This window comes from Piliocolobus tephrosceles, chromosome 3 (genome assembly GCF_002776525.5).
Source record: "Piliocolobus tephrosceles isolate RC106 chromosome 3, ASM277652v3, whole genome shotgun sequence".
NCBI classification, from domain to species: Eukaryota; Metazoa; Chordata; class Mammalia; order Primates; family Cercopithecidae; genus Piliocolobus; species Piliocolobus tephrosceles.
Window position 1 is genome coordinate 113610138 of NC_045436.1, and position 17197 is coordinate 113627334.

The following is a 17197-nucleotide window of genomic DNA, read 5'->3' on the forward strand; positions in this document are numbered from 1 at the left end:
TGTGTGTGTGTGTGTGTGTGTGTGTGTGTGTGTGTGTGTGTGTGTGTGTGTCAGAGTCTCTAGCCCAGGCTAGAGTGCAGTAGTGCAATCTCGGATCACTGCAATCTCTGCCTCCCAGGTTCAAACGATTCTCCTGCCTCAGGCTCCCAAGTAGCTGGGATTACAGATGCCTGCATCATCCCCAGCTAATTTTTGTATTTTTAGTAGAGATGAGGTTTCACCTTGTTGGCCAGGCTGGTGTTGAACTCACTTCAGGTGATCTACCAGCCTAAACCTCCCAAAGTGCTGAGATTATAGGTATGAGCCACCGCGCCCGGCCTCATTCACTATTCTGAACATGGTTTTACATAAGTCAGTCAGTGGGATTCAACCTCATCTCTTATTATTTAGCGAGTGCCTTTGAGAAATACTAGTAGTATGAATTTTGTTTTCATAAGAAATCAAGCTTAGCTTTGTTTAAGTTCCTCCCAGCTTCTCTTTTGCCATGTCACCATCATCTTTCCTCTTAGGAAAATCAGCAAGAATTCTATTATCTCTCTAATGCAAACTAAATATATTAAATCAATCTGTCTGCTATTTATGAGATTGACCTGAGTCAGCCTGCAGGGTGTCTAATCCAGCTTTATCCACAAATAGTCCATTCATCACCAGCAACGTATCTAGGCCTTGGAGCTTAAAAAGAATCTAGTTGTGTGGGCAGCTGTTCCCTTCTCTGGCAACAATACTTGACCACAGTTCCTAAACCTTATATAAAGACCAAAACTCTACACCCTAACCTGCCCTACCTGGTCACCTGGCACAGGTCCTGGCAAAAATGAGAGGCCCAGTGGCCATGTGGGGGACTGCATGGTCAGTGCTCTCTATCTTATGATGGGGGTGCTTAAAGCCTACAGGGATGTCAGGGAACTGGGGGTGGCAAGCATGGTAGCTGGGAAACACTTGCTGCCCCCCTGATATCGTAGGATGCATTCATTTGCATATCTGTCTACTGTTTGTTCTTCCCAGTCTTCGTCTGGTCCCGCCCCTTTTCCAGATGAGGACATTGAAGCCCCAGATGACTTGCCTGAAGCCACAGAGCTTGTCAGGGCAGTTCTAGGTCTAGAACCCAGGTATCCTGACATCCAGTCTATTGTCACAATATCAAAATGTCCACCCCATTCCCGCATTATAACCTGTCAGGGATGCTGCATCCTCGCAGAAGAGTTTACATCTGCTTCTCGGAATCCTGGCAGTCCAACCTTTTCATCCCTACACAGAAATGTTTTCATCAAGACATGGGAATTCTAATAAACCTACAGTGATATTAGTATAACCATCAGGCAGGAATGAAGGGGAGGGGCTGGAAATGGGGAAAAACACTATTGCCAGCAGAAAGGGAGATACTTCTTATGGGCCTCAATGGGTAGTGCTTCCGCTCCATCTTCTCCTCACATATACAGTGGGAGAGGGCTGAGCAGCTTCCTCTCCCTACCCCCAATCCCCTGGCCCAGGGAGTCCCAGCTCACAGGCTTTCTTCTCCACCGGTGTCATAGCCTTCAAGGCAGCAGCCCTGATCCAGAGATGGTACCGGCGCTACATGGCCCGCCTGGAGATGAGGCGGCGTTGCACCTGGAGCATCTTCCAGTCTATAGAATATGCTGGGCAGCAAGACCAAGTCAAGGTACAATGAGATGTGGGACGGGGCCACCTCCTGCTCTGCCTTTCAGCCCTTGGGCAGCAGGGCTCGGGTGCTCTGAAGGTGAGGCCAACCGGACCACTTGTGGGTTCTCTTTTCCCTCACCTCTAAAGCCACGTCTCCTTGGCTTCTTCTGCAGCTCCATGACTTCTTCAGCTATCTCATGGATCACTTCATCCCCAGCAGCCACAATGAGAGTGAGTATGAACTGCCACATGTCATGTCCTCCTGTCCCAAGGCCACAGATTGCAGGGTGAGGTGGGGGATGCCCAGGGAGTGAAACTGTGAATCTGATGACAGCCAGGGAAGAAGCAAGGGACTGACAAGTAAAAGGCAGACTGGGGTTTCATGCCGGGTTCTCCCAAACACACGCCTGGAGAGAAGAGTTTGAGTGCAAAGAGTTCATTTAGTAAGTTCAAGAAACTCTGGGGGTGGGAGGGAATGGGGAAGGCATTCAGGAAAGGAACGTCAGCCAGTCCAACAACTCAGTGTGCCTGGGAAATAGTGCAAAACACAAGCCTCAGAATTATCCCTGCTGCAGGCAGAGGGAACTGGAGTTTTTCTGTGTCAACTCCAGGGAGTCATTGGTTGAAAGCAGCTGGGGAGGTGGGAGGGAAGAATAGGAGGCTTTTTCTTTTCTTTTTCTTTTTGAGACAAGGAGTCTCGCTCTGTCACCCAGGCTGGAGTGCAGTGGCATGATCTTGGCTCACTGCAACCTCTACCTCCCAGGTTCAAGTGATTGAACTTCAGACACCCGAGTAGCTGGGATTACAGGTGTGCGCCAACAAACCTGGCTAATTTTTTGTATGTTTAGTAGAGACAGGGTTTCACCATGTTAACCAGACTGGTCTTGAACTCCTGGCCTCAAACGATCCACCTGCCTCAGCCTCCCAAAGTGTTGGTATTACAAGCGTGAACCTCTGGGCCCAGCCAGGAGATTGTTAATTCCATAGCATTTCTGGCCTGCCACCCAGATCCAGGAAATATGCCCTCAGTCTAGAGACGCAGATGCTGGCAGCTGGAAGCTGCTGGAAGGCACTGCCAGGTCTGATGCACCTGTTGCGCTCACTAAATGCAATATAAATGCCTGTGAATGATTTTTCCACCCTGGCTTTCCCCTTTCCTTCTGCTTGCAAATCCAGGTCCCTACATTTCTGTACTCTCTAAGTCTGACAAATCTTGATCTTTTAGAATAAAAGTAGAAAGCATGACTTTTTCCTCCTGCCCACGCTAGTCTGTTGTCACTTTCTCCCTCCTTTTTCCTCTTCTGTGCTGGAGCTGAAGCTGAAGCCAGATTAACCATGTCCTGCTTCAACAGTCCAGGGAAGGCCTTCTTTTTTTTTTTAAGGCGGAGTCTCGCTCTGTCGCCCAGGCTGGAGTGCAGTGGCGGGATCTGCAAACTCCACCTCCTGGGTTCATGCCACTCTCCTGCCTCAGCCTCCTGAGTAGCTGGGACTACAGGCGCCTGCCACCTCGTCCGGCTAGTTTTTTGTATTTTTTTTAGTAGAGACGGGGTTTCACCGGGTTAGCCAGGATGGTCTCGATCTCCTGACCTTGTGATCCCCCCTTTCTCGGCCTCCCAAAGTGCTGGGATTACAGGCTTGAGCCACCGCGCCCGGCCTTTTTTTTTTTTTTTTTTTGAGATAGGGTCTCACTCCCTTGCCCAGGGTGGAGTGCAGTGGTGTCATCTCAGCTCACTGAAACCTCTGAGTCCCAGGCTTAAGTGATCCTCCCATCTCAACCTCTTGAGTAGCTGGACCTACAGGTGTGCGACACCATGGCTGGCTAAAGTTTTAAAATTTTTTTGTAGAGACAGTTTCCCTATGTTGCCTAGGCTGTTCTCAAACACCTGGGCTCAAGCAATCCTCCCTCCTCGGCCCCGCAAAGTTCTGGGATTAGCGGTGTTAGCCACCGTGCCCAGCCAACGACTATTCTATAGTGCCCGTAGACTGCATGATCAGATGATCATAAGCTGATCCACCTTTTCTATCGGGACTAGGGGACTTCCTGACCCGCATGTTCACTGAGGACAGATTCGCCCAGGACTCTGAGATGGAGAAATGCAGTGACTATGAGTCCATAGAGGTACCCGACAGTTACACGGGGCCACGCCTCTCCTTCCCGCTCCTGCCTGACCATGCAACTGCCCTGATAGAAGCATTCAGACTGAAACAAGTAAGCTCACCTGGGGAACTTGGGTCAGAACCAACTCCATGAAATGTGTAAAGGGAGACCAAACCCAGCACAGAAAGAATGGCCCCAGATTTAGGATGTTCATGTCACGTGTCCACTAGAGAGATTCTACCCCTGCTGTGCTTAGCCAGGATCTTGCAATCAATCAGCCAGTTCTGACGACTGACAGCTTTTCTTCCTAATCGCATAATCTCTCATTGTTCATTCATCCCACACATAACTACTGAGTACTGCTTTGTGCCCCACACTGCTCTGGGCTCTGAGGATACAGCAGTGAACAAAACAGATAAAATCTCTGCCCTTATGGGGCTGGCAATCCATCGGGGAGGCAGACAATAAACAATAAATAAGACAATTATACTGTATATTAGAAGGTGATGAGAGCTATGGAAAAGAACAAACTAAGTTGTGGGTGGAAGAAATAGCAGTTCTATAGAGTTGTCTGGGAAGGTTATTTCTGAGCAAAGGTCTAAGGTGGTGAGGAATGCGCGGGAAAAAGAGCATTCCAGGCAGAGGGAGGAACACATAGAAAATCCCCGAAGCAGAAACTTGCCTGGACTGTTCAAGAACCTCAGGAGGCCACTGTGGCTGCAGAAGAGGGAGCCAGGGGAAGAGTAATGGAGGTGAGGGGGGTGGACTTTTATTCTTCTGAAAAAGACAGGGAGACAGCAGACATAGGAATGACATAATCTGACTTTTGTTTTGTTTTGTTTTATTTTCTTGAGATGGAGTCTCACTCTGTAGCCAGTCTGGAGTGTAGTGGTGCACTATCAGTTCACTATAACCTCCACCTCCTGGGTTCAAGCGACTCTCCTGCTTCAGCCTCCCAAGTAGCTGGGACTACAGGTGCCCACCACCATGCCCGTCTAATATTTTTATATTTTTAGTAGAGATGGAGTTTCACTGTGTTAGCCAGGATGGTCTCGACCTCCTGACCTTGTGATCTCCCCACTTCGGCCTCCCAAAATGCTGGGATTACAGGCATGAGCCACCACCCCTAGCCCTGACTTGTTTTTTAAAATAATTATTCTGGTTGCTGTGTTAAGACAGTGTAGGTGGCCAGGGCCAAAGCAGGGAGACCAGTCAAGAGACTACTGCAATAGTCCAGGCGAAAGACGATAGTGGCTTGGAACTCTGATGGTAGGGTAGAGGTGGCGAGAGATAGTCAGTTTCTGGCTCTATGTCAGAATTCGATCCTTCCCCTCTTCCACATGAATGTAACTCATTGCAGGAGGAGCTGAGCTGATACATTCCAGTAATGACAGGATCAATCAGTACCATCAACACACCTGCACTTAGTCATACTTTACTGAGACAATCACATGGTCCTCCCATGCTAAAGGCAAGGAAGGGTTTAATAGAGTAGACAGGAAAGAGAAAAGTAGCTCAATATTTGCAGGAGGAACAAGTGGGGATGATGAAAAGCAGAAACAAGGGCAGAAGTTGGGTGAAAAAGGAAGAATTCGTGCATAGTCCCAGGAGCAGTTTACTGGGGTTACTTTTGGAGTCTTGGGTGATTGGGGTTGTTAAGCAGTAAAGGTAAGGACCATTTTCCCTCACAAATATCAGCGTGGTTTTCTTCCCTCCCTCCGCTTCCTCCCAGTAGCAGCTCCATGCTCGCTACGTCTTGAACCTTTTGTATGAAACCAAGAAACATCTGGTGCAACTGCCAAACATCAACCGGGTCTCAACCTGTTACAGCGAGGAGATCACAGTGTGTGGTAAGAGCCAGTCAGAAACAGCTTTCGGTGCTAGACTCAAACAAGAACGCTCTACCTGTGTGGAGATGCAAGAGGAGTGGCTGCAGGGAGATGTGATGATAAGCCAAGTTTAACCTCTTCAGATTCGTGATTTGCATATTCACTCCAAATTTATTTAAAGAAGAGGTGATGGTGCAGCGAAGGGGACCATGGAGCTCAGGGCCCAGCCTCTGCTTTATTTTCCCAAGCAATTCATATTGACTCAAACTCATGTTCTTCATTCAAAACAAAATCTCTGCAAATAACCAGACCCTCCTTGTTAGAAGATGGTTTATTTAATGGTACTTGAGAAAGCCCCGATGACTAGCAAATTATTTCTCCCATCCACACACATTCCTCTCCTGGAAAGAAGTCCTGTTAATTGCTGTTTTCCCCATCTTATGTTTCCAGCGATTTTTAACATCCACTGTAGACTGACGTGCCACACCTTAACCTAGTAGAGGGAGGCTCCAGTACACGAGGGATTGTAACTGGCACAGCTAGGGGCACCTGCAGCCTGCAGATAGGTCTTGCTTGCCTTGCAATGTTCATAAACTTTTAAAAATGGTATTTCAACATTTGAAATGTGTAGGATTGATTTTATATTAAGGTCTAGATTTTGCTTTAAAAGTCTTCTGAAAAATCTTCTAACACTGGCTCATAAGTGAGTAGCTGCTTCCTATTTTAACATGGGCAAAATCTCTCCAGTTCTCATCTAGGTTTGCAACCCTGCATTGTTCTGTCCCATCTTTGCTTCAGTAAAAATGTAGCTCATTTACTATTTACAATAATCAGGCAGAAAAAATATTATGCCTTCTGCTTTCTTTTTTTTTTTTTTGAGACGGAGTCTCCCTCTGTTGCCCAGGCTGGAGTGCAGTGGCTGCGATCTCAGCTCACTGCAAGCTCCGCCTCCTGGGTTCACGCCTTTCTCCTGCCTCAGCCTCCCAAGTAGCTGGGACTACAGGTGCCCGCCACCAGGCCCGGCTAATTTTTTCTGTTTTCAGTAGAGACGGGTTTCACCATGTTAGCCAGGATGATCTGGAGCTCCTGACCTTGTGATCCACCTGCCTCGGCCTCCCAAAGTGCTGGGATTACAGGTGTGAGCCACCGCACCCGGCCGCCTTCTGCTTTCAATACTATCTCTGCAATAAGGAGAAGTTATACTTATCCTTATCTTGTATATGGAAAACTTAGTAACTGTAGGGTTTTGTTGTCAGATTCTTCTGGGTATTTTCTTTCTTATAATAAAAATTAGAAGCACTGGTAAGGAACAATCAGAACTGATATTCTTTTTCTATCTTTGTTAGGAGACTTACATGGCCAATTGGATGACTTAATATTTATATTTTATAAGGTATGAATATTCAAATTAAGTTGCTTTCTTGCTCTGAAGCTTAATGTAGAAGCTCAAATTCAGTATCAATTGAACAAATGCTTAAATATTACTTGAATTTTTAAAATACTATTTTTTATTTTTATTTTTATTTTTATTTTTGAAATGGGGGTCTCACTCTGTCACCTAGGCTGGAGTGCAGTGGTGAGATCTAGGCTCACTGCAACCTCTGCCTCCCAGGTTCAAGCAATCCTCCCACCTCAGCCTCCCGAGTAGCTGGGACCACTAGTGCATGCCACCATGTCCTTATTTATTTATTTATTTATTTATTTATTTATTTATTTTTCTTTTTCAAACCACTGTGTCGAGGGCTGACTTTCAGTAGATCACAGCGAGGGAGCTGCTCTGCTCAGGACGAAATCTCGACCCAGAAGCAGGTCATCTAGGAATGGTTTAATGTCAGGTTCCCCACGAATGTGCGCTGCGTGACGGGCTAGGGGGCTGCCGCCTTTCCCGCCGCACCCGGTTTCCCAGGAGGAGGGACTCTCTAGACTGGCCCCGGGTCCCTGTGCGCTTGCGGGGCTGAACTGCCCGCCGGCCGGGACGGCAGGAGACCGGCTATCCGAGGCCACTGGGAGACCGGCTATCCGAGGCTAACAGAGGCTCCGAGGCCAACCGAGGCCCCGCAGCTCTGCCCTATGGTTCCGCCTGGGCGGGATTCTGACTTAGAGGCATTCAGTCAAAATCCCACATGTGGTAGCTTCACCCCATTGGCTCCTGAGCCAAGCACATACTCCAAATGTCTGAACCTGTGGGTTCATACCCAGCAGGATTACCTTGGCAACAACAGATCATCAGTAGGGTAAAACTAACTTGTCTCACGATGACCAAATTTTTTATACTTTTTATAAAGACGGGGTTTCACCATGTTGGCCAGGCTGGTCTCAAACCGCTGAGCTCAAGTGATCCACTCACCTCGGCCTCCCAAAACTGTTGGTCTTACAGGTGTGAGCCACCGTGCCCAGCCTAAAATACTTTTTAAAATAATATTTACTACTCTGCTGCAGCAAATACATAATAGAAAAGTCAGCACTGTATTATATTCTAGTAAATTTTTACAATCTATTTAACAAATATAAAATGTTCGATTAATAACTAGAAGGGGCCAGGTGCAGTGGCTCATGCCTGTAATCCCAGCAGTTTGGGAGGCCAAAGTGGGAGGATCACTGGAGGCCAGGAGTTTGAGGTCAGCCTGGGCAACATAGTGAGGCCCTGTCTCTTAAAACATAAATAAATAAATAACTATTCAGCAACTGATTTTCTTTCTTCCACATAAAGAAAACTGATTATTATCAAAACAACCAAAAGCTATTTTCATATATATTTTAGTTATAATGTGTAGAACATATAACAAGGGAAATGAGTATAATTTTTTTAATGGAATATTACCTTCTACACATACTACATTTCCCAAAGCATTTTCCCATGCATTATCTTGTTTAATCCTGAGAAATCTATGGCAGGCATTATTATTTCTAGTTAAAGATAGTGTGGCCAGAACTTAAAACTGGCCTTTGCATCACAAGTTTGGTGCCCTTTGCGCCACACCACATGGCAACACTCAGGCTTTGTCTAAAGGAGCATCTCATAACCTTAGCCTCTCTGGAAAGGAAATATAAGATCAATAGAAGTTATTTCCATCATTTACTGATGTTTCATGCTTGTGGAGACCTAGAAAGCACAGAATTGGTGTTAGACATGATGTGATTGTCAAATGCCTATTGGTTTTAACCTAATTTCCTATTTCCTTCCTCCCATTCATTCTTTGACTGGTCTCCTTGTTGAAAAGAATGGCCTCCCATCACCAGAACGGTCCTATGTGTTCAATGGTGACTTTGTGGATCGAGGCAAAGATTCAGTAGAGATCCTGATGATTCTTTTTGCCTTCATGCTGGTTTACCCCAAAGAGTTCCATCTTAACAGAGGAAACCATGAGGACCATATGGTGAACTTACGGTACGAGTCAAAACATGCTTGGGTAGTTGATGTTTGTTTGTTGTGATTGTAAAACGTTATTTCTCCAGAACTTCTTATTTGTTAAATGACTTTAAAACTAGTTTTCCAATTTTTTAAAAAAGCAGAATACACAAAATATAACATTAAAAAAAATTTTTTTTTCTTGGAGACAGAGTCTCCCTTGGTCACCTAGGCTAGAGTGCAGTCATGATCTCAGCTCACTGCAACCTCTGCCTCCTGGGTTCAAGTGATTCTCCTGCCTCAGCTTCCCAAGTAGCTGGGATTATAGGCGTGCACCACCATGTCCAGCTAATTTTTGTATTATTATTAGAGACAGGGTTTCACTATGTTGGCCAGGCTGGTCTCAAACTCCTGACCTCAAGTGATCTGCACCCCCTTAGCCTCCCAAAGTGCTGGGATTTACAGACGTGAGCCACTGCACACAGTCAGATGTTTTTTTGAGATGGAGTTTCACTCTTGTTGCCCAGGCTGTGCAATGGCGTGATCTTGGCTCACTGCAACCTCCACCTCCCAGTTTCAAGCGATTCTCCTGCCTCTGCCTCCCAAGTAGCTGGGATTACAGGCACCCGCCGCCATGCCTGACTAATTTTTTTTTTTTTTTTTTTGTATTTTTAGTAGAGACGGGATTTTACCATGTTGGCCAGGCTGGTCTCGAACTGCTGACCTCAAGTGATACACCCGCCTTGGCCACCCGAAGTGCTGGGATAACAGGCATGAGCCACCGCGTCCAGCCCAGAATTTTTTTTTTTTTTGAGACGGAGTCTCGCTGGGTCGCCCAGCTGGAGTGCAGTGGTACGATCTCAGCTCACTGCAAGCTCCACCTCCTGGGTTCACAACATTCTTCTGCCTCAGCGCCCTGAGCAACTGGGACTACAGGCGCCCGCCACCACACCTGGCTAATTTTTTGTATTTGTAGGAGAGACGGGGTTTCACCGTGTTAGCCAGGATGGTCTCGATCTCCTGACCTCATGATCCACCCACCTCAGCCTCCAAAAGTGCTAGGACTACAGGCGTGAGCCACCGTGCCTGGCCCAGATTTTTTTTTTTTTTTAATTTACACATTATTTTACTATTCCAATGAAACCATTGAATTTGTTTTTGCATACACATACTCTATCATATAAACAATAGAGATTCATGATAGTAAAGTAGGAAATACAGATAAGCAAAAGGAAGAAAATTAAAATATCACATAATTTATCTACCCAGGGATAATGATACAATTGTAAACATTTTGGTGATTATTCCTCAGTCCCTTTTCTATGTATTTAAGTACATATACCTAGAATATGCATTCTTCTGAAAATGTGATTATGCCCTGATTATTGTCACCCAATTTACTCTAATATCTATTTGTGCTTCTAAATCTAGATATGGCTTCACCAAGGAAGTGATGAACAAATACAAGGTGCGCTGCCTTTAAAGACAAAAGTTTCTCTTAGTTCAGATAAGTTGAGTGAATTATTTGATGACATTTTGTTCATATCATTTTTTCCAGATACATGGGAAGGAAATACTAAGAACCCTGAAAGATGTTTTCTGTTGGCTTCCACTGGCCACTCTGATAGATGAGAAAGTTCTAATTCTTCATGGTGGGGTGTCAGACATAACTGATCTGGAGCTTTTGGACAAAATAGAGAGGAACAAGGTAGTGGTTAATGAAATAATACAAATTTCACCATAATGCCCAGTCTCATTGCCAACATAAATGTTGTCTCACATGTTGACTGCAGTCAACTCATTATGGCTAACAGTGTGGAGGCTGTTAAGAGTACGGAGTCTGGGCACAGTGGCTCATACCTATAATCTCAGCACTTTAGAAGACAGGAAGATTGCTTGAGACCAGGAGTTTGAGATGAGTCTGGGCAACATAGCAAAACCCTGTCTCTACAAAAAAATTAAAAAGTTAGCTGGGAGTGGTGGCATGGACCTGTAATCTTAGCTACTTGGGAGGCTGCAGTGAGCTCTGATTGCCATTGCACTCCATCTTGCGGGGACACAGCGAGAACCTATTCCTAAAAAAAAAAAAAAAAAAAAAAAAAAAGATTGACAGTCTGCAGTTGGGCTAGGGGGCAAGTGTGCTGCAGTCACTTTGTCATGTCTACCATGTACATGCTAGTGGGGAGTAGCAACCAGTGCCGCGTTATCTGCCATTGGATCTAGATAATTCTAAACACTACCTCTCAATCAATGTCACCTAAAGAGCCTATGTTTCCCAAATAATTCATATTCCCTTCAATTAAAGTCAAGAAATATGTATTTAGTGCCTACTGCTACATTCAGAGAGGGTGCTAGTTGGCAGAAAAAAAGATGAAGATCAATTTCAGTTAAACTCAACAAGTATGTTTTGAGTGCTTACTATGTGCAAAGAAAGTGTTAGGGAGATAAAAAGATGAAACAGAGATGGTGCCTGCCCTAAAGGAACACACAATAACCAGAATGTGTTGGGGTAGGGGGTGGAAGAGTGTGAGACAGAATGTATGATTTACCAACAACAATAGATTTCTATTTCCCATTTCATTTTGGAAATGAAAACCTAGAAAGCAAAGGTTCTATTTTCTTTCACTTAACTCTTAAACTTGACTTATCCCACACAGGAAATGCTGCTACAACATCCATAACAACATTTTCCTGGGAAGTTCCAAAGACAAGGAACTCATCCCCACACAATCAGTCTACTTCAACTTTGGGCAATTCTAATGGATATGGATATGAAAGTCTATGTATATGAGACGTATATGAAATGAAAGAATATGGCTTTAGAGTCAGACAGACCGGGGTTTGAATCCTGGAATAGGCAATTGTTGGCTGAAATGGTGGTTTGGTTCTATGAAGTTCTCCAGAGACCCAGGTTTCTTGTTACTCTGTCACCCTAATGTGTGGTTTCTAGACTTAGATACTATTTAGCAAGTAAGGATATGACTCCTTGTGGTTTGGCAACTAGAAACTTCTGTGTGTCCCTGTACACCCAAACTCAGTGTTTTCATTTACCCATCTGTCTTATCTTTTTCTGTTTGTTTGTTTTTGAGACAGGGTCTCACTCTGTCACCCAGGCTGGAGTGTGGTGCCATGATCACAGCTCACTGCAGCCTTGACCTCCTGGGCTCAGGCAATTCTCCAGCCTCAGCCTCCTGAGTAGCTGGGACTACAGTCACACACAATCATGTTTGGCTAATTTTTAAAAAAATTATTTGTAGAGGGCCGGGCATGATGTTTCATGCCTGTAATTCCAGCACTCTGGGAATCGGAGGCGGGCGAATCACGAGGTAAGGAGTTTGAGACCAGCCTGACCAACGTGGTGAAACCCTGTCTCTACTAAAAATACAAAAATTAGCCAGGCATGGTGGCACGCACCTGTAATCCCAGCTACTCAGGAGGCTGAGGCAGGAGAACCGCTTGAACCCTGGAGGCAGAGGTTTTGGTGAGCTGAGATCGTGCCACTGCACTCTAGCTTGGGCAACAGAGCAAGACTCCGTCTCAAAAAAAAAAAAAAATTATGCCGGGCACCATGGCTCACGCCTGTAATCCCAGCACTTTGGGAGGCTGAGGCAGGCAGATCATGAGGTCAGGAGATAAAGACAATCCTGGCCAACATGGTGAAACCCCATCTCTACTAAAAATCCAAGAAAATTAGCTGGGCATGGCAGCACACGCCTATAGTCCCAGCTACTCGGGAGGCTAAGGCAGGAGAATTGCTTGAACCCGGGAGGCAGAGACTGCAGTGAGCCAAGATCACGCCACTACGCTCCAGCCTGACAACAGAGCAAGATTCCGTCTCAAAAAATTTATTTGTAGAGATGGGGTCTCACTATGTTTCCCAGGCTGGTCTTGAATTCCTGGGCTCAAGTAATCCTCCCACTTTGGCCTCCCAAAGTGTTGGGATTATAGGCATGAGCAGCCACCCTTAGCCATCAGTTGTATCTTGATGTTTCTCACAAACTTTCAGCTCAAACGTTCTGACCAGCTGCTTATATGTCTGGAGGCAGAGACAGCAAGCCACAGCAGAGCAAATTATCTCATGGGAAGAATCATGTTTAATTTTGTAAACAGAGAAGAAGGAACTCTGGGAAAGAATGCTAAAGAAAAGTTTATTTTCTGTGGCTTAGCAAAAAACTAACTTCCCAGTGTTTGGTTTGCAAAGCTCTGGAGAGAGGGTGATGCAGCAAATGATACAGTCCAAGGACTACTTGGGAGAAAAGTACAGAGAGGTATGGGCTCCAGAGGCAGACTATCTGGATTCAGTCCTGGAAGAGTCTTAGTATTTTGTGCCTCAGTTTTCTTATCTGTACTATAAAAGATGCTATCTTATAGGATTGGTATGAGGGTTAATCAACTAATTTACAGAAAGTGCCCAGGACAGCGCCTATTTGGAAAAGACTGAAAACATAACACTATTAATCTCCTTAAGTTAGGGATGCTGCTTGAAGCAGATAATAAAATCCTTAAAATAAAATTACCTGGGCCGGGCACGGTGGTTCATACCTGTAATCCCAGCACTTCGGGAGGCTGAGGAGGGCAGTTCTGACCTTGTGGTCAAGAGATAGAGACCATCCTGGCCAACATGGTGAAACTCCCGTCTCTACTAAAAATACAAAAATTAGCTGGGCTTGGTGACACGCGCCTATAGCCCCAGCTACTTGGGAGTCTGAGGCAGGAGAATCACTTGAACCTGGGAGGCAGAGCATGCAGCGAGCTGAGATCGCACCACTGCACTCCAGCCTGGTGACAGAGCGACACTCCATCTAAAAAAATAATAATAATAAAATACTTGAGAGTTGGAAGAGGTGGGACTGGTGGACTGGCCCTCACTGTGTGCCAACAAGGAGCAAGGAGGTGGTTATGAGTTGGTTTACATTTTGTGGATTTACACTGTGTCCAAGACTGGAGCTGCTTAGAAAGTGATTAACGCTTGTCCAATATCAGAGAATAGCTCTGTTCTGTTCTCTTCACTCTGGACTGTCCTTCAAACATCAGTCAGCTCTGCTGCCCCTCTCTGGGTGTCCTTCTTTGTTCTTGCCCTAAGCCAGTCCACGCTGGGACATGACTTTCTTGTATCACAGTCCATAGATCTATTTGCAGAAAATTCTTGTTCTTTGGTTACGAGCTCATACAGAGTTCCCTTTGTGAACAAGCCCTTTGTTGTGGATATCCCATGGACGTCTTCCCCCTCGGGGTTCACCATAGCACTCAGGAACGCCAGGAATGGCTGCTCTCTCTTTTTGCTCGCTGCTCCAACCTACTTTGTGGCCTGACCCCTCTCTTTCCCGTGATCAGAATTCATGCCACTTATGTCGTCAACCCAGCCCCAGTGTCATGCTGACCACAAGTGAGAGGGACTATTCAATCCCCTGTGGCAAGGAGTGTCTTTCTGATTAGGTCCAGGCTGAAAAGAGGAGCTCCCTCCCCTCCCCTGTCCTTCCCCAACAGGTAAGATAATGGGTACAAGAGCACTTCCTCTAAAGTACCATTAAGTGCTGCCTCCTCTGCAGCAAGAGTCAAGTTTTTCCACTTCCTAATTCTCACCCATATACTTTGATTCTTTTTCTTTGTTTTAGCATCTGTGGAATGATGGGAAAGTCAATGAGGACTGGCCTGAGAGAGAGTGGCCCTTTCCTATCCTTGTCTAAAAAAAAATCACTGGTCTCCTAGACAGAAATGATGACCTAGGTTAGTGTTTCTCAAATTATATGTGAAGGACCAGGTTTTATAAACTTCCAATTTGTTGCAGATCGGTACTTTTGTAAAATACAATAAATGTGAATTATTAGAAAAATGATTAAATAATATGTACAACAATTCCCCATGACATGTGGGTACCTACATAACAAACCTTCGCATGTACCCCCAAACCTAAAATAAAAGTAAAAAAAAAAAAGAAAAAGGAAATACAAATAAAAGATACAAGCCCGCTGATCACGTGCTTGACTGTCGTGACAATATCATATTGCTGTAAACGTTTCTCAGACTTACTCTCAGTGCTGCACTTACCTTGTCCTCAGCCAGGAACAAACAGTGAACAGACCAGCACTCGTCTGTGGGCACCAGTGTTTAGGACTCATCTGGGTGTCAAAGCGGTACTCTCAAAGGGCCTCCAGTTCCTTCCTGCCTGCCTTCCTTCCTTCCCTCCCTCTCTCCCTCCTTCCTTCTCTTCCTTCTTTTCTTTCTTCTTTCTTTTTTCCCTCCCTCTCTCTCTCTCTTCCTTCCTTCCTTCCTTCCTTCCTTTTTCTTTCTCTCTCTCTTTCTTTTTCTTTTTCTGTTTTTTTGAGATGGAGTTTCACTCTTGTTGCCCAGGCTGGAGTGCAATGGCACAATCTCAGCTCACTGCAACCTCCACCTCCCAGGTTCAAGCGATTCTCCTGCCTCAGCCTCCTGAGTAGCTGGGATTACAGGCATGTGCCACCACATCCAGCCAATTTTGTATTTTTAGTGGAGACGGGGTTTCTCCGTGTTGGTCAGGCTGGTCTCGAACTCTCAACCTCAGGTGATCCACCTTCCTCAGCCTCCCAAAGTACTGGGATTACACGCCCAGCCTCTCTCTTTCTTTTCTTTCTTTCTTCCTTTCTTTCCTTTTTTTTCCTCTCTCTCTTTCCTTCCTTCCTTCCTTCCTCTCTCTTTCTCTCTCTCTCCCCCTCCCTCCCTCCTTCCCTTCCTTCCTTCCTTCCTTCCTTTTTCTTTCCTTCTCTTTCTTTCTTCTTTCTTTCCTCAGGGTCTCCCTCTGTTACCCAGGCTGGAGTACAGTGGTTCAATCTCAGTTTACTACAACCTTGACCTTCTAGACTCAAGTGATCCTCCTGCCTCAGCCTCCCTAGTAGCTGGGACTACAGGCATGTGCCGCCATGACCAGCTCATTTTTTTGTATTTTTTGTAAAGACAGGGTCTTGCCATGTTGCTCAGGCTGGTCTTGAACTCCTGGGCTTGAGTGATCCTCCGGGCTCAGTCTCCCAAAGTTCTAGGATTACAGGAATGAGCCACCACACCCGACTGGGCCTAAAGTTTCATTCCAGCATCTGTATCTCTTTCTGGCATGTTTAGATAGTTTCCACCATGAGGTGCAAAACGAGACAGAAGAGTGAGAAGCAGATGGAGGAGAAGGGAAAAGCCAACCGGAAGAGCTCTGCACAGGAACCCATCCCATGGTTTCTCCCCCAAAGCCGCTCTCTTCCCTCTTCACCCCTTCGGCTCAGCTCCTACAAGGCCCACAAAACCAGCAGGTCCTCCAGCATCCCCTGCGGGGGTTGCCTGGACAGGCGGGAGCTCTCCCGGCAGGTGCGGAGCTCGGTGGAACTGGAGCTGGAGCGGTGCCGGCAGCAAGCAGGCCTCCTGGTGACCCGACAGAAAGAGGAGCCCTCCTGCTCTGCCTCAGAAGCAGACTCTGAAGCCGGAGAGTTGCAGAAGCCCACTCAGGAGGAGTGGAGGCAGGTGAGCGTGGCCAGACGCTGCTTCCTAGCATGTGGCTGCCAACAGGTCAAACCCGTTCCTTCCATGGAAACTCAGGGTATGTTTTGAGGCCCCTCTTTCTGTGTCTCTCTGGAGTTACAATACCCCAGAAGGACACTAGTATTTGCCTAATGACTCATATGTTTTAGAGTTTTATAAAAGATTGGGACGTGTGGCTGTTAGGCTCTACTGCCTCATAATACCTCGGTTAGTGACTGAGCACCAGGAGTAAGAAGATAAGCTATGATTTGTTGGATGCTATTGTGTGTTATTTTTTTTTCTTAATGTGTCAGCAATATAGCTGCCATAGTTCAAGGCCAAAAGTGCTAGGCAGCAGCTTCTCTTCTTTGTTACCAGGCAAGAGCTGTCCCCAGATCTCTAGACCTGTGTCACATGGCCACCCCTAGCTGCAGGGGAGACTTGGGGAGTAAGTAGTATGCAGTGAGGCACCCTGCCACCCCAAACCCAGAGTTCTGTCAGTATGGAATAAGGAAGAGGATAATGGATATTGAGTAGGCACTAACATTACTTGCCAAAATAGATGGCTCAGGCAGCCGACCTCACTGACGAAGACTATGGCAGAGAGAGCCCTGAAAAGGTTGTTGTAGCCATCCAGGTGGCAGATGATTATGGTGAGCTTGTTTTGTTTTTGTTGTTGTTTTTGTTTTTTTAATTTGAGACAAAGTCACTGCAGTTGCTAAGGCTGGAGTACAGTGGCATGATCATGACTCACTGCAGCCTGTACTTCCTAGGCTCAGATGATCCTCCTACCTCAGCCTCCCC

General features: G+C 46.0%; 1 protein-coding gene across 2 annotated transcripts in view; it reads left to right on the forward strand.

Moving 5' to 3' along the window:
* Positions 1-17197, forward strand: part of PPEF2 (protein phosphatase with EF-hand domain 2) — a 41468-nt gene that overhangs the window by 8680 nt on the left and 15591 nt on the right. For both annotated transcript variants that reach the window (XM_023189796.2, XM_031935292.1), the window contains 9 exons: positions 1533-1660; positions 1815-1872; positions 3675-3850; positions 5475-5589; positions 6915-6961; positions 8790-8956; positions 10349-10385; positions 10476-10625; positions 16010-16396. In XM_023189796.2, the coding sequence (XP_023045564.1) occupies positions 1533-1660; positions 1815-1872; positions 3675-3850; positions 5475-5589; positions 6915-6961; positions 8790-8956; positions 10349-10385; positions 10476-10625; positions 16010-16396 (1265 nt within the window). The remainder of the gene's footprint in view (positions 1-1532; positions 1661-1814; positions 1873-3674; positions 3851-5474; positions 5590-6914; positions 6962-8789; positions 8957-10348; positions 10386-10475; positions 10626-16009; positions 16397-17197) is intronic.